At 38.7% G+C, this 24,266-nt stretch overlaps 1 protein-coding gene across 1 annotated transcript in view; it reads left to right on the forward strand.

The window, feature by feature from the left end:
• The window catches only part of LOC138305671 (ras-related protein Rab-11A), a 47,095-nt gene that overhangs the window by 12,326 nt on the left and 10,503 nt on the right, over nucleotides 1-24,266 (forward strand). The window contains exons 2-5 of the mRNA XM_069245963.1: nucleotides 6,013-6,124; nucleotides 6,528-6,611; nucleotides 14,739-14,932; nucleotides 18,103-18,183. Of these exons, the coding sequence (XP_069102064.1) occupies nucleotides 6,013-6,124; nucleotides 6,528-6,611; nucleotides 14,739-14,932; nucleotides 18,103-18,183 (471 nt within the window). The remainder of the gene's footprint in view (nucleotides 1-6,012; nucleotides 6,125-6,527; nucleotides 6,612-14,738; nucleotides 14,933-18,102; nucleotides 18,184-24,266) is intronic.

Here is a 24,266-nt window from a genome sequence, read left to right on the forward strand (position 1 = left end):
CAGTACAGTGACACCTGTCATATGTGACCTTCCAAGGGAGGCAGTAAAAAAGGTCACATATGACAGGTGGTCTCTTAATCCAGGTTCAATAAAAATGACACGTAAATGGAAGTTAAAATTTATTTATTGATATAAAATGCAAAACGGTACATAATCCACAGCACATCTTAAATTAAAAAATATACATGTATATATATAACTACATATAGAATTATGAATTTAAAAGCATTCAAATAAATTAAGACAATAAATACATTTAATAAGAAAACTGAAGCAAGTTATTAAAATGGAACTAAATATCCATTATGCATCATAGAGTTTGGTAATAAAATTTTAATCGGTTATTAAATGAATTAAGACACTGTTCAATAAATGATGTTACAAAATCTGAATAAAATATTTATTAGATATCAAATAAAAAGCAAAGTCTCAAAAATCTCCATAAAACACTGAAAACCTACACTGCACCTACACATCATTTCGAACAATAAAAAAGACACTTGCAACCACTCGACATGATGGTTGACACTATTTCCTCCTGTTTCACAACAGTATCTAGCATTGCTCTTAAATTCTGTATTTGCATCTTCCCCACTCCAAATGCCTCCAAGATTTTGTAAGCAGGCTTCCCTTCGTCTAATAACTTAACCCTTTAAGCGCTATATACTCTTACAAGGGGCCTCACTGTTGAATTAATTTGAAGAAATACAGAAATTATGAATACCTTTATTTAATGTTCAATAATATTTTTTCCATGCCATTTTCAATAATAGACATATATACAAATTTTGTTCAGTAGATGTTTAGGTTTACATAGATGGTAAATTTGTCTCTAAAAATTTGTCAGGTAAGGATTTACAGGTAAAAATTACAGGTAAACAAATACATTTTCTTCAAAATTCCATAAAGTAGGAGTATTTATAATGTAAATCACCTAACTATCATTCTTTACTCCTGTTCTTCAGCAAGGAATAGAATTAATTAGTGTTGGTGATTAATTGATTCATATTTCAGGTGTGAACAGGTAAATCATAGCTCTAGTTGACAGGTAAACATTGTCGTTGAATTATGAAATAAAACTAAGTATGTTGTAAATTCTGACTTTGTGATTATTATTTCACACATTTCTTGTGAGTTTACCTGTTCTGAAGGACTGATTCAGGAGGTAGATATTTCATCAGAGTCCTTGTCATTAGCAGGTAATAATACCTGGCGATAATATACAAAGGTATGAAGGTGTCGTTGTCACACAGGTGCAAGTTTGAGAGAATATTTTGGAAACGATCTTTAGACATTTTGTCTCCGAATAATGGAGTAAAAATAACGTTCTCAGTTGCCCAGTAAAAATCGGTTTTATGGACAATCCCATCGCTATAACAAGACCAAAAAATACTTTCATCTCCTCGAGTGACACCTGTTTCCACTCGAAGTTACGCGAGTGATTTCCTTGACGACCTTGATATTTTGCGGTCGGCATATAAATCTGTTGGACAACAATATTCAAAAAATCGTCATTTAGAAATAAGTGAAAAAAATCTATAGGTTCCTGATTTTCCATATTAATAATAAGTTTTGATTCCCTTGTAAACGGGACACAAAAAGGTGGCCCCGATGATTTCATCCAACCCTCCGCTTTGTCCGAGTTGTCTTCGTCGTCATTCTCGGGCGAGAAATCATCCATATCAATGTGAGCAATTACTGCTCCATTCCTAACAATATACTCGGGCCCAAAACCTTTAAATTCAGTTTAACTGTCACTATTTTCATTGAAGATATTTTCAATATTATCGTCTTCGTCACTGTCCCAGTCTGAGTCAAAAGCGGCCGCCATGATGGAATTTACGAATTGTTTACGTTCGCTGTCGGGGCCTGTTCAACATAGCATATCGTAGTACTCCCGCCGAGAGTATCAGTACACACACGCTGTTATGCTAGTTTGGGGCCTAAACAACCAATCAGAATCATTTTTGATGCTGTGAAACAGCAATCATAGGTACGCTAAGCAAGCCTGAGCACATCAAAACAACAATAATAATCCGCGATGAAAATTAAATGCTGTTTTGTTACTTTCACACCCTAATTGAAGGTATAAAATAATAAAACACACACATATAATAATTGTCACAACGATAATCGATGTGTACAATTACGCAATCGGTGATGTTTTCCAATGTTTACTTAGAACTATTTCGTTTTGATCTTGGTTCAGATCTTGTGTATTCCCGAAAATCACACACAACGCCTTCTTAATTTATTCATCCGCAGTAGATTTTCTTTATTTATCTGTCTAGGTGAATGGTACAAAATTGATGCTATAAATGATGATAAATTATGTTTGCTTTAATGATTTATACAAAAAATAAGATTTAAATGTGTTTGCAAAAGTCTTTTGTTTAGTTGACGTTGCGAACTATATCTTTAAATTACTACGCTCTCTTCCATCTAGAGATGTGAAATCTCGAGTTGCCTCACTTTAAACGTCATTGCTATTAGGCCTTTCATTGCAGGAATTAATTATTTATAGCTACCTTTTAAATATTTAACTAAGATCAATTCAAACAAATACATATAGAAATTATACATGTGGTGTCAATTGAAATTACTACGCTCTCTTCCATCTAGAGATGTGAAAGCTCGAGTTGCCTCCCTTTAAACCTCAATACTATATTATCGTAGTGAAAGTGCACTGCATAACACTTGCTGTTCTATTTGTTCAAGCCGTGTTTAAACAAAGATACACAACATATTTGCAACAATGTTCCATAACATCAAAGGATTGTTGTAAAAGGTAACCAAATTATGACTTTTTATTTGACAAAAGTATCTGGCCATGATTTATAAGTCAAAAGTCGGCAAAGCAAAGTGGTACACATGCAAGCAGCCATGTTAGTCTTTCTAACAAGGAAATCGCAATATATTTCTGTTGTTATTAAATGGATATTAATTAACTCATTTTCTTTTCTTTTAAAGAGACATTGATGAAATTGATAATTTCAGTAATTAGTATGTGTACTAGTATATAGATTACTTACATGTATTAAACGAAAATGGCACTCAGATTTTTACCAGATTTATTGGTTTAATAAATCTACTTATTTCAGAAATAAGAAATTTTAATATATAAAATAGATTTCAGTCATTTCAGGAAAAAAAAACCTATTTAACTTGTGGTGGTTGAATCAACTTTGTTTAACTCAAAAATTCAACATTGTACATTATATAAATACAATGTTCTACAACATGTTAACTAAATTTAATATAAATGATAAACCAATTCTTTTATTCCTTTTTGAGTCCTTCAGTCACAGCATCTATGAGTGGCCTTGGCACTTTGATTATTTATAAACACGTGGATGGGAAATACCTAAGAGCCGTGTGAAAAAGGTTGTCAACAGAACGACATTTGCGGTGACCAACATTACGAGACCGATACTAGCGGAACGACATTTGCAGTGACAAGCGCTTAAAGGGTTAATCGCTTCCACCTTTTGATGTAGCTCTAAAACCATCCAAGGCTTTGTGTTCTTAGTCATGTCTGTTCTGACCGGCAGTGTATGGTTTCCTTGCCAATGTAAACAGAGCCTAACTCGATTTGCGGTTTTCTTCCAGAATATAACTTCCGTTCACTCGATTGTAGCTCTTCTACTTCTGGAAGCTCTTCCGTATATAAACTGGAAGATCTTCTGAGAAGACTTCTCTTCTTAGAAGAGCGCAAATCGAGTTGAGCTCAGTACTCACCGAAATCACATTCTCGTGATACGATCAATGTTTTTAGCTCACCTGGCCCGAAGGGCCGGTGAGCGTCATGACGCGGCATCCATCGTCCGTCCGTCCGTCAACATTTCCTTTAAATCGCTACTAGTCATAGAGTTCTGCATGGATTGTAACCAAATTTGGCCACAAACATCCTTGGGGCAAGGGGAACAGAACTTATATAAATTTTGGTTCTGACCCCCCCCGGGGGCAGGAGGGGCGGGGCCCAATAGGGAAAATAAAGGTAAATCCTATAAAACGCTACTTGTCCTAGAGTTCTGCATGGATTGCAACCAAATTTGGCCACAAACATCCTTGGGGGAAGGGGGAAAGAACTGTATAAATTTTGGCTCTGACCCCCTGGGGGCAGGAGGGGCGGGGCCCAATAGGGGAAATAGAGGTTATCCTATAAATCGCTACTTGTCCTTGAGTTCTGCATGGATTGTAACCAAATTTGGCCACAAACATCCTTTGCGGAAGGGGAACAGAACTTGTATAAATTTAGGCTCTGGCCCCCTGGGGGCAGGAGGGGTGGGGCCCAATAGGGGAAATAGAGGTAAATTCTATAAATCACCACTTGTCCTAGAGTTCTGCATGGATTGTAACCAAATTTGGCCAAAAACATCCTTGGGGGAAGGGGAACAGAACTTGTATAAATTTAGGCTCTGGCCCCCTGGGGGCAGGAGGGGTGGGGCACAATAGGGGAAATAGAGGTAAATCCTATAAATCACCACTTGTCCTAGAGTTCTGCATGGATTGTAACCAAATTTGGCCAAAAACATCCTTGGGGGAAGGGGAACAGAATTTGTATAAATTTTGGTTCTGACCTCCTGGGGGCAGGAGGGGCGGGGCCCAATAGGGGAAATTGAGGTAAATCCTATAAATCGCTACTTGACCTAGAGTTCTGCATGGAATGTAACCAAATTTGGCCACAAACATCCTTGGCGGAAGGGGAGCAGAACTTGTATAAATTTTGGTTCTGACCCCCCGGGGGCAGGAGGGGCGGGGCCCAATAGGGGAAATAGAGGTTATCTTATAAATCGCTACTTATCCTAGAGTTCTGAATGGAATGTAACCAAATTTGACCAGAAACATCCTTCAGGGACGGGGAACAGAACTTGTATAAATTTAGGCTCTGATCCCCTGGGGGCAAGAGGGGTGGGGCCCAATAGGGGAAATAGAGGTAAATCCTATAAATCGCTTCTTGTCCTAGAGTTCTGCATGGATTGTAACCAAATTTGGCCAGAAATGCATCCTTGGGGGAAGGAGAACAGAAAATTGTATAAATTTTGGCTCTGACCCCCCGGGAGCAGGAGAGGCGGGGCCCAATAGGGGAAATAGAGGTAAATCCTATAAATCGCTAATAGTCATATAGTTCTGCTTGGATTTTAACCAAATTTGGCACAGAAACATCCTTGGGGTTAACAGAATTTGTATAAATTTTGGCTTGGACCCCCTGGAGCAGAAAGAGTGGGGCCCAATAGAGGAATTAGAGGTAAATATTCAAATTCCTTCAGAAAAGAAACAATGAACTTGTATTCAGAACATTCCTAGGCATTACAAACCAGGTGAGCGATCCAGGCCCTCTGGGCCTCTTGTTTTTAACTTCCTGTTTCGTTTTTTTATAACTTCCGCTTTCGTTTTAAACCTTGGAAGGTCGCTGAAAAAAGTCGCTTTCAATATTTCTGACACAGAAATGATGGTCATTAGTCGCGTCTGACAGGTAGTCGCTTAATTCAGGAAACTATCATAGTAAAAGACGTCGGGAGGGAAATATACGGTCACATGTGACAGGGGGCAGGTTTAACTGTAGTTGGAACATCTCGATAAGTTCGTCAGCCAGATTGACCAGGTTTACTTGATAATCATATAAAACATTGCATGTTTACAGTGTTTTTATTTGGCCGAATCTACAGCCGAACTTCGGCTGTTTCCCCAGCCAAAAAATGCCTTATTTTCCCATTTTGAAGTCAAATTTCCCAATGAAAACTGATCAAATTCAATGACATTTGTGTTGATAAATCATTCCTAAAATGTGTAAAGATAGACTAGTCTACATTACTTAAAACAAAACATTTGGGATCAGAAACAATTTTTATTTCACAAAATGAAAACAAAATCGAAATTAGCATAACTAGATCGCTAGGTGCACCTTCAGTTCAGAGACGTTTTACAGACATTCAAGCTAATAAAAACAATAGTTAACTGCTTTTAAGTAATACAACAATGTTTCCAGAGTTTTTGTCTTTGTCTTTTCAGTGGTACTTATTGGAGACTCTGGGGTAGGAAAAAGTAACCTGTTGTCCAGATTCACGAGGAATGAGTTCAACTTAGAAAGTAAAAGTACTATTGGTGTGGAGTTTGCTACAAGGTAAGGGAAGCTTGGGTTAAGTGGTACAGATTAAGAATTTCTAAGCACAATTTTTGTTTCTTAGTTTTAGCATGAAGGGTGCAGTGTCTGTCGTTCGTCGGCTAATATTGCACCAGAAACCTGTTAACAGTGAACCAGAGCTGAATGTTGTTGCAGCACGTGTTAAGTTGAAGGGCTTCCAAGTTTGTTCAAATAAATGACATTGACCTTCATTTAAGATCAATAGAGGTCAGATATTAAACACTTTCTTGTTGATGTACCTAAGAGGCCTAGAGATCTAATATTGGAGTAGTGGGCTCAAATCTTTTAACGACTTGTTGTCAGCTCTAAGCAGCTGATACTAATATAAGAGATGTTCAATAGTGATGTATTGGCAGTAAATTTTACTATTGGTGTCTTACAGGAGTATACAAGTGGACGGGAAAACTATCAAGGCACAGATCTGGGACACAGCTGGTCAGGAGAGATATCGAGCTATTACTAGTGCGTAAGTATATATCTGTATCTGGTCAGGAGAGATATCAAGCTATTACTAGTGCGTAAGTATCTGTTTCTGGTCAGGAGAGATATCGAGCTATTACTAGTGCGTAAGTATATATCTGTATCTGGTCAGGAGAGATATCAAGCTATTACTAGTGCGTAAGTATCTGTATCTGGTCAGGAGATATCAAGCTATAACTAGTGTGTAAGTATCTGTTTCTGGTCAGGAGAGATATCGAGCTATTACTAGTGCGTAAGTATATATCTGTATCTGGTCAGGAGAGATATTGAGCTATTACTAGTGCGTAAGTATCTGTATCTGGTCAGGAGGGATATCGAGCTATTACTAGTGCGTAAGTATCTGTATCTGGTCAGGAGATATCAAGCTATAACTAGTGCGTAAGTATCTGTTTCTGGTCAGGAGAGATATCAAGCTATTATTAGTGCGTAAGTATCTGTATCTGGTCAGGAGATATCAAGCTATAACTAGTGCATAAGTATCTGTATCTGGTCAGGAGATATCGAGCTATTACTAGTGCGTAAGTATCTGTATCTGGTCAGGAGAGATATCAAGCTATAACTAGTGCATAAGTATCAGTTTCTGGTCAGGAGATATCAAGCTATAACTAGTGCATAAGTATCTGTATCTGGTCAGGAGAGATATCGAGCTATTACTAGTGCGTAAGTATCTGTATCTGTTCAGGAGATATCAAGCTATAACTAGTGCGTAAGTATCTGTTTCTGGTCAGGAGAGATATCGAGCTATTACTAGTGCGTAAGTATCTGTATCTAGTCAGGAGAGATATCAAGCTATAACTAGTGCGTAAGTATCTGTTTCTGGTCAGGAGAGATATCGAGCTATTACTAGTGAGTAACTATCTGTTTCTGGTCAGGAGAGATATCGAGCTATTACTAAGTATCTCTGTAAAAACTGAGATATTACTCAGTCACAATTAAATTAATCAGAAACTGACAACCCATTTGATTCTTTTAGGCCAGCCCTAATAAATTGTTAATATTCCCTTTACCGGCCCGTACCTGACAGGTAGGTAGGTATGTATTTAAAATGATTAGTTTTCTTTTCAAAACTGAAGTTAAAAAGTATCAAATGTATTATAAGTATCAAATGTATTATAAGTATCAAATGTATGATAAGTATCAAATGTATTATAAGTATCAAATGTATGATAATTATCAAATGTATTATAAGTATCAAATGTATGATAAGTATCAAATGTATGATAAGTATCAAATGTATGATAAGTATCAAATGTATTATAAGTATCAAATGTATTATAAGTATCAAATGTATGATAAGTATCAAATGTATTATAAGAACAGAAACAAAACAGAACATACTACAGTAAAACTTTCTTAAGACAAATCTGCTTGATATAAATTTCTGCTTATTATGAAGTAAATTAAAATCCTGGGTTTGGCTCCTCTTTGAATATACTAATTCTTTGAGAAACGTATAACAAATTTGCTTAAATAACAAATTATCATTCGATACGGAGGGATTTTCGTGATTCCAACAAGCAAATTTTTGCTCTACAACAAATTTTTCAATAATTTTGTTCTAAAAATGCTGGATGTAGCCTTGTTTTATTGAGAAACATGGGGCCAAAAAGGGAATTGACAGAAAATCAAATACGATCAATTAATTGTTGATAATGAAAAATCTGCCAAAGAAGACATTGTTGCCGACTTAGGAATTTATGAGTTAGCTTAAAAGCTTTGTAATGACGTTGATTTGTGGTGAATCGGCCTATGACTTTGATTAACTTATAGAAAGTATCAGAAACTCTATAAGCTTTGTAATGACGTTGATTTGTGGTGAATCGGCCTATGACTTTGATTAACTTATAGAAAGTATCAGAAACTCTATAGTGGATTTCTGTTATAGCGAAGTATTTCTTCTGGCCCCATGGGATTTGTATTATAAATCTATATCCAATTCAAAGTATTTTGAAAGTAAACCAGACATCGCGAAAGTTGGAAAAAATGGCCGGACATTCGGACCGGCAAGGACTGTGAGTAAGCCGGACCGAACATAAATGTGAATTTTTGAAGTAAACATAACTTCCTGCTATTAGTATTAAGGCAGCTGTTTTCATGATTATCTTTAGCAGTTTACGTTTTGCCAGGTTTGGCATCAGCGTGATACTTCAGAGACACTATTTCTACCGACTTCCGGTACTCAATAATTGCCGGACGGTCGGTCCGGACAGAATTTTGAAATAGGCGGTCCGAGTCAAATTTTGCCGGACATGTCCGTCGGACCGGCAAATTTTAATATCAGAAATGATAAAATATTTTTAATATGGAAAATGCCAATAAAATATTTAGGGTAGGGGGTGTTTTGGGTGGATAGGTCGGAAGGGGAAACAAACAATATATTTCATTTTAAGCCTTATATTGTACCAAAATAGTGTTTACATTTCTATATATAAGGCAAAGAAGTAATTCTAATTAGGGCTGTCACCGGTACTAAATTGTGTCCCCGGGTACCCGAATTTTAGTACCCGACCTGTACCCGGGTACTCGACACAGATCTACTGCTTTTGTAACAAATTGAGTTACGTTATGTTTGCTGTTTGGGAAGATCGGTTGATCGACGGAGATTCGATGAAATCATATGCGAGTTCAGTAAAGATAGCTTCAGTCGTTAATTGTGTACAGAGGATTATTTGAATAAGTCATTTTCCAGAAGGACATATGCGGAGATGACATTTTGCACCTTCGTTTGACCTCACACATAGGTATGTGAACAGGCAAATTGATATCGTTTCGTTTACTTGATAAATACGTAAATTATTTACACTTAAAACGAACAACAAGTAATTATTTTCGAAGTCGTAAATCGATTTTAATTGTTTGATAACAAAAAATATTCCAATATTAGATTCTTGTTTACGTTAACGTTAGATCGACACGTGAATATTTGAGAAACAGCTAAACGATCGATTTCAAATGCAATAACTAAACAGGATTGAATTTGTGTCTACAAATCTGAACCTAAATAATAAACAAATTTATGTACATTTGCCTGGCAAAATGAACTTACGATCGCGATTAAACTTCAAAGTGACGATCAACTAGTAGTGTTGTTTTTACACATGTGTATGAATTCGAAAATGGGGGCAGGTGATGAAGCCATGTGTTCACTGGACCTAAAGGCGTTTTGAGAATTCTCCCTGTATTGTTGATCTATACGGCGAATAACATTTAAAAAATTAATGCATATTCAAGTAGCAATGAAACAACGTAGCAAGTATCTTTTGTATCCTACATACTGTACGAAAATTGCTCTATTCATTGCACGCCGACTTTGCATGCTTTTATGTCTCGTTCAACGAGACGCTTGATACGCACATGTCTGTCGTAGTCAACAAGACTCTGATTGAACGAGACTACTAATGAACGGCGATTGCTGTAAGGAAGCATGGTTTCTCCAACCGATCGCGAACTAAGGTACGTAACGTTAATAAATAAACATATTTGAAAGTGCAAATGCTTTAATTAGATGTTTGAGTCAGGGATTATACTAAAGTTATGATCAACCGCTGCTGATGTAAATCGTAACAGCGTCGAATACCTTTGCAGATTCATGCATAAAATAACAAGCCATACGATAACGTTAATCTGTCACCATGATGATTTCTAGTAAAAGCGAAGTATCTTGAAACATATATCAGCGAATTTCGCTAAAAATATATTGGAAAATTGAAAAATATTCGATTTTATTTTTAGAATTTCCCAAATATTTTATTCAAATAACCGGAGGTCATGTTAAAGTCTATGCAAATACACGGAGTTGAAAAACAAAGATAAAGAAGGAAAAAATCGGGACCGCAGAATTTTATGCAAATAACCGAAATATTCAAATAACCGTTATTCGATTATGTGGAGTCCTCTGTATTTCATTTCCATTGGACATTCATAATTGCTACCGTATTTCACCGCAAATAAGACCCCCCTCCCAGAGAAGAAATAAAGGTCAAAAGTGGTGGGGGGTCTTATTTGCGGACAACCCGCCTGATAACATCGATCTATGAGGTTGCCATCTTGGATTTTTTAATGTCCTGTCATTGTTGTAACAGTCGTATGACAGATGGGTAATAGCAAGATGTTCAAGTATTTATGATAATTTATGAAGACGTATGAGTAAAATTAAATCAAATGTTATGACAAATTAAAATATGAACAATACTAAGGCAGTTGTAACGTTAGTCTGAAAGGGAAACGCACATTTTTGCAAGAGTCACACGGACATTCACCAATGAATCAAAACGAAGAAACAGCATCATAAGCAATGTCATTTTAATCCAGAAGTTTTAATAATCGTGTAGTTATTTTAAAATATTCAAATTCGGTGATTGTTTACGATCACAACTACATCTCCGTCTTAGTAAACACGTGAATCAATCGCCGTGAATTGGAAGGACGATCGCCGTTCTGTCTCAGGCCTATTTAAAATTCACTGCAAACGTTTACATATCAAATTTGTTCAAATACAGAAGAATTTACCTACATTTGTCACAGCCAAATGAGCAAACGATCGTGATTTAACTTCAATGTGCCGACATGCACTGATGCAGTTGTTTGTAACATCGTACACACATGTGTAGGAAAATGTCGCCGGGTTGAAGCCATACTTTCACGAAACTTTGCGGCTAATCATATTATACTGACTGCGTAAACAAAACATGGCGGCCGAAAAGTAAAGCATGGTTTCTCCAACTGATCGTGAACTACAGGTACGTTACGTTCACAAATAAACATATTTGAAACTGTAAATGCCTTAAGTAGATGTTTTAGGTAATGATTGTATTGAGTTAGAATCCACGACTGCAGAAACGATCTGCATCAATGACGAATATCTTTGCCGATTCATGTAAAAAATGACAAGCCGTACGAACACTAAAACGTGTTGACCATGCCGATATGAAGTGTTCATGGAAACATATATCGGCGTATTTTATTGAAAATAACCTCCAATTAAATATGAGCACTGTCCACAATTCGTAGTTATTGATAATTAAATTAAATCACCCGTGAATTAACTTGAATTAAATGACAAAAATAACAAGCACACAAACAGTTGTTTACTACGTGATTTTTCTATGCCGATAAAACAAACATAAAGAAGTTCCGAAACAAAGTCATTTTGGTGATATTTTTAATTACTCCATTGCTCAAATCCATCATCCAGTTAACTAAAAAATAGGTGGGGGGTCTTATTTGCAGACATCTCCCCTAAGTCTGAAAATGTGTCAAAATAGGTGAGGGGGGGGGTCTTATTTGCGGGAGGAGTCTTATTTGCGGTGAAATACGGTAATGAGCTGCTGTAAAGTGTCAGTCTAACCAGCGTAAATTTGTGTATATACGGTACAATACAACCGAAAACCTTCCGGTCATGTGACATAGTCTTCATTCAGACGGTCTCTAGTGTTATCAGATATGACTATAGTGTGACCTATTTAAGTGCACATGTCCGTCAAGTAGATTGTTCTCGCATCAAAAGACGGTCATGAGAAATAAAAATTGGAACAATGTTGCATGTGAAAATGTTGTGAAAAGATAAAGTGTCATCCTGAGTGAAAACAAAACAAATTAGTTGGATTTTGTATTTAATATAAGTTCTAGCCTTGTTTACGTACATCCAGACGAATTTCTGCTATTTTGACGGGTACCGGGGTACACATTTTTTGACCTGGTTACATCCCCAACCCGACCCGTAACTGGGTACTCGAGTACTCGTAACAGCCCTAATTCTAACAAAAAAGATTGACAATATTAATTGTCCACACTGTTAGAATTACTTCTTTGCCCTATATTTACTTCTTTAAGTAATTCGTATCCCACAGACATATGTCTATAAGGATCCAGTGTTATATATGGAACACAACTGTTGATATTACTTCCTTGACCTATATATATGTATACTTTGACTGTTTGTGCCATGTGAGATGACCTACATCTGTTGACCTATATATATGTATACTTTGACTGTTAGTGCCATGTGAGATGACCTACATCTGTTGACCTATATATATGTATACTTTGACTGTTAGTACCATGTGAGATGACCTACATCTGTTGACCTATATATATGTATACTTTGACTGTTAGTGCCATGTGAGATGACCTACATCTGTTGACCTATATATATGTATACTTTGACTGTTAGTGCCATGTGAGATGACCTACATCTGTTGACCTATATATATATGTATACTTTGACTGTTAGTGCCATGTGAGATGACCTACATCTGTTGACCTATATATATATGTATACTTTGACTGTTAGTACCATGTGAGATGACCTACATCTGTTGACCTATATATATATGTATACTTTGACTGTTAGTGCCATGTGAGATGACCTACATCTGTTGACCTATATATATGTATACTTTGACTGTTAGTGCCATGTGAGATGACCTACATCTGTTGACCTATATATATGTATACTTTGACTGTTAGTGCCATGTGAGATGACCTACATCTGTTGACCTATATACATGTATACTTTGACTGTTTGTGCCATGTGAGATGACCTGCATCTGTTGACCTATATACAGTGGACCCTCGATAATCCGGACACCTTCGTTCCCAGCCTAAACCGTCCGGATTACGAGTTTTCCGGACTGCCGAATTCCGTGTTCTTAGTCAGTTAAATTGTCACGTACGAATTACTCCCCTTGACCTTGTAATCGATGATAGGCTTTTATGTAATATACGTGTATCATAATTAATACTTCGTTTGTTATGTTTTATTGGTATTTTTATATCATTACGTTAAAAATATTGAATAAACGTATTTCTTCTTCAAAATACGAAACCTAAAGCCATTGTTAATTGTGTACTATGTATACATATAGCTTCGTATCCCACTCTTGATCTATAGTACGGCAAATTGCCTAACAAAGGATCAATATCATCTACGTTCTTGGCATAAAAAACTATGATAACAAATAGTTGTGAACATTTTATGAACTCATATAATTGTTATTTTGTATAATGTGTGTTTTTAATGACCATTTCTACAAGTCTTTGCTTTCTGACTTACGTTCTGACGTTTGTAACAACCACGCGCCCGTTCACATCTAATTACTTCGTGCACAATGTCACACACGTGTAATTGGCATATGCCGTAGCCTTTATATCTGATACCATAGGCGATGAATTTGAATAGATTCACATACATTTAAAATTCTTATTAATTTTGTGAGTATTATCTCACTTTGTTGTATCCGATACTCATAGCGATATATTCTGCATGCGAAACAAGTAAGGTATCTACAGCATACGTACCCGTACCCAAGCTCAAACTGCATGTTTAAAAGCGTGTGGCTAAACATATATTGCGTATCTCAATAACAACACTGAAGTTTGATCTCCTATAGAAAACCAATGAACCGTTACATGACTGCATATACCCGTGTGAAAGGTGTTCAGGTAAACGCCCGTGGCTATGACCTGGCAGCCGTCGTTATGACAACACACTCAGTGTCAAGTGATTGTGTGTATTGTACACATGACTGTAGCTGGCCTTGGATTTTCTCGGCACGTGGCGACAACAAATTGTCCGGATTATTGCGGGAATTTATTAACGAAAATGACATTCCGTTCCCAAAATGGAGTTCCGGATTCGGAATACGAATTTCCGGACTAGTGAGTATAAATAACGTTACGGAAATCCGTTCCCTGACATTTCCGTTCGGATTGTGAGTTTTCCGGACTACCGGCGTCCGGATTATCGCGGGTCCACTGTATATGTATACTTTGACTGTTAGTGCCATGTGAGATGACCTACATCTGTTGACCTATATATACGTATACTTTGACTGTTAGTACCATTTGAGATGACCTACATCTGTTGACCTATATATATGTATACTTTGACTGTTAGTACCATGTGAGATGACCTACATCTGTTGACCTATATATATGTATACTTTGACTGTTAGTGCCATGTGAGATGACCTACATCTGTTTACCTATATATATGTATACTTTGACTGTTAGTGCCATGTGAGATGACCTACATCTGTTGACCTATATATATGTATACTTTGACTGTTAGTGCCATGTGAGATGGTCTGTTTCTATGATTGCTGTTTTACAGATACTATCGTGGAGCCGTTGGGGCGTTATTAGTTTATGATATAGCTAAACACTTGACATATGAGAATGTGGAACGATGGCTGAAAGAGCTTCGGGACCATGCTGATAACAACATTGTCATCATGTTGGTAGGCAACAAAAGTGACTTGCGTCATCTACGAGCTGTGCCTACTGACGAAGCTAAGGCCTTCGCAGGTAATAGTCCTAGGGAACGGTGATCATGTGGTCAATATCTTAATACAAGCTTTATACTTTATAGCTGAGAGGACGAGGCTTTACAGAGTCATCTCAGTTTTTCGTGTTGAGCACCAGAATAAAATGTATATTGTAAGATACTAACCATGTATTATGTTTATCCTGTAACCATTATGATGTTCAGTACGACAGCAAATTGCCAGTTATTTACGTGGTTTCACTCCAAGCAAGATGTTTCTTTGGGGAAAAGATTCATTCACTCAACCCAATAAGAGTGAACACCTTTTTACTATCATGGTACATATATAAGTGCCTTCACAAACAGTGCCAGTAATTCTGTTCAGTGTGCAATATCACTGAAACAATATGGAAATACTCATAAAACAATAATTACCCTAAGCCCTACTGCACATGCTACTTGTTCCCACTTGCCGAGAAGACAAATAAATTCTGTCTATTCTGATAGAACCGATTTGATAATATCAGTGAAATCTAGGATGGGTTTTATACTGGTCAAAATCCGTCAATATTTGCAAGAGTTACGGGACTTGATATCTTCACCTAGTTATTAACAATATTATCAACTGTAAATAACTATTTTTAGCTCACCTGGCCCGAAGGGCCGGTGAGCTTATGTCATGGCGCGGCGTCCGTCGTCCGTCCGTCGTCCGTCCGTCAACATTTCCTTTAAATTGCTACTAGTCATAGAGTTCTGCATGGATTGTAACCAAATTTGGCCACAAACATCCTTGGGGGAAGGGGAACAGAGTTTGTATAAATTTTGGCTCTGACCCCCCGGGGGCAGGACGGGCGGGGCGGGGCCCAATAGGGAAAATAAAGGTAAATCCTATAAAAAGCTACTTGTCCTAGAGTTCTGCATGGATTGTAACCAAATTTGGCCACAAACATCCTTGAGGGAAGGGGAACAGAACTTGTATAAATTTTGGCTCTGACCCCCCGGGGGCAGGAGGGGCGGGGCCCAATAGGGGAAATAGAGGTAAATCCTATAAATCGCTACTTGTCCTAGAGTTCTGCATGGATTGTAACCAAATTTGGCCACAAACATCCTTGGGGGAAGGAGGAAAGAACTTGTATAAATTTTGGCTCTGACCCCCTGGGGGCAGGAGGGGCGGGGCCCAATAGGGGAAATAGAGGTAAATCCTATAAAACGCTACTTGTCCTAGAGTTCTGCATGGATTGTAACCAAATTTGGCCACAAACATCCTTTAGGGAAGGGGAACAGAACTTGTATATATTTGGGCTCTGACCCCCCGGGGGCAAGAGGGGCGGGACCCAATAGGGGAAATAGAGGTAAATCCTATAAATCGCTACTTGTCCTAGAGTTCTGCATGGATTGTAACCAAATTTGGCCACAAACATCCTTGGGGGAAGGGGAACAGAACTTGTATAAATTTTGGCTCTGACCCCCCAGGGGAAGGAGGGGCGGGGCCCAATAGGGGAAATAGAGGTAAATCCTATAAATCGCTACTTGTCCTAGAGTTCTGCATGGATTGTAACCAAATTTGGCCACAAACATCCTTGGGGGAAGGGGGAAAGAACTTGTATAAATTTTGGCTCTGACCCCCTGGGGGCAGGAGGGGCGGGGCCCAATAGGGGAAATAGAGGTAAATCCTATAAAGCGCTACTTGTCCTAGAGTTCTGCATGGATTGTAACCAAATTTGGCCACAAACATCCTTTGGGGAAGAGGGAAAGAACTTCTATGAATTTTGGCTCTGACCCCCCGAAGGCAGGACGGGTGGGGCCCAATAGGGGAAATAGAGGTAAATCCTATAAATCGCTACTTGTCCTAGAGTTCTGCATGGATTGTAACCAAATTTGGCCACAAACATCCTTGGGGGAAAGGGGAAAGAACTTGTATAAATTTTGGCTCTGACCCCCTGGGGGCAGGAGGGGCGGGGCCCAATAGGGGAAATAGAGGTAAATCCTATAAAGCGCTACTTGTCCTAGAGTTCTGCATGGATTGTAACCAAATTTGGCCACAAATATCCTTGGGGGAAGGGGAATAGAACTTGTATAAATTTTGGCTCTGACCCCCCGGGGGCAGGAGGGGCGGGGCCCAATAGGGAAATAAGAGGTAAATATTCAAATTCTTCAGAAAAGAAACAATGAACCTGTATTCAGAACATGACTTGACATTACAAACCAGGTGAGCGATACAGGCCCTCTGGGCCTCTTGTTTGTGATGTTTTAAACTGCTGTGCAGGCGACACATCCACTTCCGTGGAATTCTTGTAAAACTTTGTTCCTTATAGAAAAGAATAACCCATCTTAAATTATAATGACCAATGTGAGCTTATGCCGTACTGCAGGGTATGGTGTCCTTCCGTCAACAATTTACAATAAATACAAAAAAAAAAAAAACAGGTGAGCGATAAGGTCCCTCTGGGCCTCTTGTACATTTTTAGCCCACCATCATCAGATGGTGGGCTATTCAAATCGCTTTTTGTCCGTGGTCCGTGGTCCGTCCGTCCTTCCTTCCATCCGTTGACATTTCTTGTTACCGCTTTTTCTCAGAAAGGGCTGAAGGGATCTTTCTCAAATTTTACATGTAGGTTCCCCTAGGGCCTTAGTTGTGCATATTGCATTTTGGGATCGATCGGTCAACAAGATGGCCGCCAGGCCGCCATCTTGGATTTTGATAGTTAAAGTTTGTTACCGCTATTTCTCAGAAAGTACTGAAGGGATCTCTCTCAAATTTCACATGTAGGTTCCCCTAGGGCCTTAGTTATGCATATTACATTTTGGGACCGATCCGTCAACAAGATGGCTGACAGGTCACCATTTTGAATTTTGATAATTGAAGTTTGTTACCGCGATTTCTCAGAAATTACTGAAGTGATCTGTCAAATTTTATATGTAGGTTCTCCTAGGACCTGCATATTGCATTTTGGGACCAATCGGTCAACAAGATGGCCAACAGGTAGCCATCTTGGATTTTGATAATTGAAGTTTGTTAGTGTTATATATCTCGGAAAGTACTGAAACGATCTTTCTCAAATTTCATATGTAGTAATATGTAGTTAAAGTTTGAAAAGCAGAGAAAAGATCCCTCTTTCTATTGTCAGACGTAGATCCCTCTGGGATCTCTTGTTTGTTTTTTTACAGCAAAGAAAAACCCATCTTAAATTACTGAATTTTTTCTTTACAGAAAAGAATAACCTGTCTTTCATAGAAACATCAGCCCTGGATTCTACTAATGTGGAAACAGCTTTTCAAAATATATTAACAGGTATGGAATCTGTATATGACATTGTAGGTTACAGTAATAGACCGGGGACATTGTAGGTTACAGTAATAGACCGGGGACATTGTAGGTTACAGTAATAGACAGGTGACATTGTAGGTTACAGTAATAGACAGGGGACATTGTAGGTTACAGTAATAGACAGGGGACATTGTAGGTTACACTAATCTACAGGGGACATTGTAGGTTACAGTAATAGACCGGGGACATTGTAGGTTACAGTAATAGACAGGGGACATTGTAGGTTACAGTAATAGACCGGGGACATTGTAGGTTACAGTAATAGACCGGGGACATTGTAGGTTACAGTAATAGACAAGTGACATTGTAGGTTACAGTAATAGACCGGGGACATTGTAGGTTACACTAATCTACAGGGGACATTGTAGGTTACACTAATCTACAGGGGACATTGTAGGTTACAGTAATAGACAGGGGACATTGTAGGTTACAGTAATAGACAGGGGACATTGTAGGTTACAGTAATAGACTGGGGACATTGTAGGTTACAGTAATAGACAGGGGACATTGTAGGTTACAGTAATAGACAGGGGACATTGTAGGTTACAGTAATAGACAGGGGACATTGTAGGTTACAGTAATAGACAGGGGACATTGTAGGTTACAGTAATAGACAGGGGACATTGTAGGTTACAGTAATAGACAGGGGACATTGTAGGTTACAGTAATAGACAGGTGACATTGTAGGTTACAGTAATAGACTGGGGACATTGTAGGTTACAGTAATAGACAGGTGACATTGTAGGTTACAGTAATAGACAGGGGACATTGTAGGTTACAGTAATAGACAGGTGACATTGTAGGTTACAGTAATAGACAGGGACATTGTAGGTTACAGTAATAGACAGGTGACATTGTAGGTTACAGTAATAGACAGGGGACATTGTAGGTTACAGTAATAGACAGGTGACATTGTAGGTTACAGTAATAGACAGGGGACATTGTAGGTTACAGTAATAGACAGGGGACATTGTAGGTTACAGTAATAGACAGGTGACATTGTAGGTTACAGTAATAGACAGGGGACATTGTAGGTTACAGTAATAGACAGGTGACATTGTGGGTGACAGTAATAGACAGGGGACATTGTAGGTTACAGTAATAGACAGGTGACATTGTAGGTTACAGTAATAGACAGGGGACATTGTAGGTTACAGTAATAGACAGGGGACATTGTAGGTTACAGTAATAGACAGGGGACATTGTAGGTTACAGTAATAGACAGGGGACATTGTAGGTTACAGTAATAGACAGGGGACATTGTAGGTTACAGTAATAGACAGGGGACATTGTAGGTTAAGTAATAGACGGGGACATTGTAGGTTACAGTAATAGACAGGGGACATTGTAGGTTACAGTAATAGACAGGGGACATTGTAGGTTACAGTAATAGACAGGGGACATTGTAGGTTACAGTAATAGACAGGGGACATTGTAGGTTACAGTAATAGACAGGGGACATTGTAGGTTACAGTAATAGACGGGACATTGTAGGTTACAGTAATAGACGGGGACATTGTAGGTTACAGTAATAGACAGGGGACATTGTAGGTTACAGTAATAGACAGGGGACATTGTAGGTTACAGTAATAGACAGGGGACATTGTAGGTTACAGTAATAGACAGGGGACATTGTAGGTTACAGTAATAGACAGGGGACATTGTAGGTTACAGTAATAGACAGGGGACATTGTAGGTTACAGTAATAGACAGGGGGACATTGTAGGTTACAGTAATAGACAGGGGACATTGTAGGTTACAGTAATAGACAGGGGACATTGTAGGTTACAGTAATAGACAGGGGACATTGTAGGTTACAGTAATAGACGGGGACATTGTAGGTTACAGTAATAGACAGGGGACATTGTAGGTTACAGTAATAGACAGGGGACATTGTAGGTTACAGTAATAGACAGGGGACATTGTAGGTTACAGTAATAGACAGGGGACATTGTAGGTTACAGTAATAGACAGGGGACATTGTAGGTTACAGTAATAGACAGGGGACATTGTAGGTTACAGTAATAGACAGGGGACATTGTAGGTTACAGTAATAGACAGGGGACATTGTAGGTTACAGTAATAGACAGGGGACATTGTAGGTTACAGTAATAGACAGGGGACATTGTAGGTTACAGTAATAGACAGGGGACATTGTAGGTTACAGTAATAGACAGGGGACATTGTAGGTTACAGTAATAGACAGGGGACATTGTAGGTTACAGTAATAGACAGGGGACATTGTAGGTTACAGTAATAGACAGGGGACATTGTAGGTTACAGTAATAGACAGGGGACATTGTAGGTTACAGTAATAGACAGGGGACATTGTAGGTTACAGTAATAGACAGGGGACATTGTAGGTTACAGTAATAGACAGGGGACATTGTAGGTTACAGTAATAGACAGGGGACATTGTAGGTTACAGTAATAGACAGGGGACATTGTAGGTTACAGTAATAGACAGGGGACATTGTAGGTTACAGTAATAGACAGGGACATTGTAGGTTACAGTAATAGACAGGGGACATTGTAGGTTACAGTAATAGACAGGGGACATTGTAGGTTACAGTAATAGACAGGGGACATTGTAGGTTACAGTAATAGACAGGGGACATTGTAGGTTACAGTAATAGACAGGGGACATTGTAGGTTACAGTAATAGACAGGGGACATTGTAGGTTACAGTAATAGACCGGGGACATTGTAGGTTACAGTAATAGACAGGGGACATTGTAGGTTACAGTAATAGACAGGGGACATTGTAGGTTACAGTAATAGACAGGGGACATTGTAGGTTACAGTAATAGACAGGGGACATTGTAGGTTACAGTAATAGACAGGGGACATTGTAGGTTACAGTAATAGACAGGGGACATTGTAGGTTACAGTAATAGACAGGGGACATTGTAGGTTACAGTAATAGACAGGGGACATTGTAGGTTACAGTAATAGACAGGGGACATTGTAGGTTACAGTAATAGACAGGGGACATTGTAGGTTACAGTAATAGACAGGGGACATTGTAGGTTACAGTAATAGACAGGGGACATTGTAGGTTACAGTAATAGACAGGGGACATTGTAGGTTACAGTAATAGACAGGTGACATTGTAGGTTACAGTAATAGACAGGGGACATTGTAGGTTACAGTAATAGACAGGGGACATTGTAGGTTACAGTAATAGACAGGGGACATTGTAGGTTACAGTAATAGACAGGGGACATTGTAGGTTACAGTAATAGACAGGGGACATTGTAGGTTACAGTAATAGACAGGGGACATTGTAGGTTACAGTAATAGACAGGGGACATTGTAGGTTACAGTAATAGACAGGGGACATTGTAGGTTACAGTAATAGACAGGGGACATTGTAGGTTACAGTAATAGACAGGGGACATTGTAGGTTACAGTAATAGACAGGGGACATTGTAGGTTACAGTAATAGACAGGGGACATTGTAGGTTACAGTAATAGACAGGGGACATTGTAGGTTACAGTAATAGACAGGGGACATTGTAGGTTACAGTAATAGACTGGGGACATTGTAGGTTACAGTAATAGACAGGGGACATTGTAGGTTACAGTAATAGACAGGGGACATTGTAGGTTACAGTAATAGACAGGGGACATTGTAGGTTACAGTAATAGACAGGGGACATTGTAGGTTACAGTAATAGACAGGGGACATTGTAGGTTACAGTAATAGACAGGGGACATTGTAGGTTACAGTAATAGACAGGGGACATTGTAGGTTACAGTAATAGACAGGGGACATTGTAGGTTACAGTAATAGACAGGGGACATTGTAGGTTACAGTAATAGACAGGGGACATTGTAGGTTACAGTAATAGACAGGGGGACATTGTAGGTTACAGTAATAGACAGGGGACATTGTAGGTTACAGTAATAGACAGGGGACATTGTAGGTTACAGTAATAGACAGGAGACATTGTAGGTTACAGTAATAGACAGGGGACATTGTAGGTTACAGTAATAGACAGGGGACATTGTAGGTTACAGTAATAGACAGGGGACATTGTAGGTTACAGTAATAGACAGGGGACATTGTAGGTTACAGTAATAGACAGGGGACATTGTAGGTTACAGTAATAGACAGGGGACATTGTAGGTTACAGTAATAGACAGGGGACATTGTAGGTTACAGTAATAGACAGGGGACATTGTAGGTTACAGTAATAGACAGGGGACATTGTAGGTTACAGTAATAGACAGGGGACATTGTAGGTTACAGTAATAGACCGGGGACATTGTAGGTTACAGTAATAGACAGGGGACATTGTAGGTTACAGTAATAGACAGGGGACATTGTAGGTTACAGTAATAGACAGGTGACATTGTGGGTTACAGTAATAGACAGGGGACATTGTAGGTTACAGTAATAGACAGGTGACATTGTAGGTTACAGTAATAGATAGGGGACATTTTAGGTTACAGTAATAGACAGGGGACATTGTAGGTTACAGTAATAGACAGGTGACATTGTAGGTTACAGTAATAGACCGGGGACATTGTAGGTTACAGTAATAGACAGGTGACATTGTAGGTTACAGTAATAGACAGGGGACATTGTAGGTTACAGTAATAGACAGGGGACATTGTAGGTTACAGTAATAGACAGGGGACATTGTAGGTTACAGTAATAGACGGGGACATTGTAGGTTACAGTAATAGACAGGGGACATTGTAGGTTACAGTAATAGACAGGGGACATTGTAGGTTACAGTAATAGACAGGGGACATTGTAGGTTACAGTAATAGACAGGGGACATTGTAGGTTACAGTAATAGACAGGGGACATTGTAGGTTACAGTAATAGACAGGGGACATTGTAGGTTACAGTAATAGACAGGGACATTGTAGGTTACAGTAATAGACAGGGGACATTGTAGGTTACAGTAATAGACAGGGGACATTGTAGGTTACAGTAATAGACAGGGGACATTGTAGGTTACAGTAATAGACAGGGGACATTGTAGGTTACAGTAATAGACAGGGGACATTGTAGGTTACAGTAATAGACAGGGGACATTGTAGGTTACAGTAATAGACAGGGGACATTGTAGGTTACAGTAATAGACAGGGGACATTGTAGGTTACAGTAATAGACAGGGGACATTGTAGGTTACAGTAATAGACAGGGGACATTGTAGGTTACAGTAATAGACAGGGGACATTGTAGGTTACAGTAATAGACAGGGGACATTGTAGGTTACAGTAATAGACAGGGGACATTGTAGGTTACAGTAATAGACAGGGGACATTGTAGGTTACAGTAATAGACAGGGGACATTGTAGGTTACAGTAATAGACAGGGGACATTGTAGGTTACAGTAATAGACAGGGGACATTGTAGGTTACACTAATCTACAGGGGACATTGTAGGTTACAGTAATAGACCGGGGACATTGTAGGTTACAGTAATAGACCGGGGACATTGTAGGTTACAGTAATAGACAGGTGACATTGTAGGTTACAGTAATAGACAGGGGACATTGTAGGTTACAGTAATAGACCGGGGACATTGTAGGTTACAGTAATAGACAGGGGGACATTGTAGGTTACAGTAATAGACAGGGGACATTGTAGGGTTACAGTAATAGACAGGGGACATTGTAGGTTACAGTAATAGACAGGGGACATTGTAGGTTACAGTAATAGACAGGGACATTGTAGGTTACAGTAATAGACAGGGGACATTGTAGGTTACAGTAATAGACAGGGGACATTGTAGGTTACAGTAATAGACAGGTGACATTGTAGGTTACAGTAATAGATAGGGGACATTGTAGGTTACAGTAATAGACAGGGGACATTGTAGGTTACAGTAATAGACAGGGGACATTGTAGGTTACAGTAATAGACAGGGGACATTGTAGGTTACAGTAATAGACAGGGGACATTGTAGGTTACAGTAATAGACAGGGGACATTGTAGGTTACAGTAATAGACAGGGGACATTGTAGGTTACAGTAATAGACCGGGGACATTGTAGGTTACAGTAATAGACAGGGGACATTGTAGGT

Source organism: Argopecten irradians, chromosome 13 (genome assembly GCF_041381155.1).
Source record: "Argopecten irradians isolate NY chromosome 13, Ai_NY, whole genome shotgun sequence".
NCBI classification, from domain to species: Eukaryota; Metazoa; Mollusca; class Bivalvia; order Pectinida; family Pectinidae; genus Argopecten; species Argopecten irradians.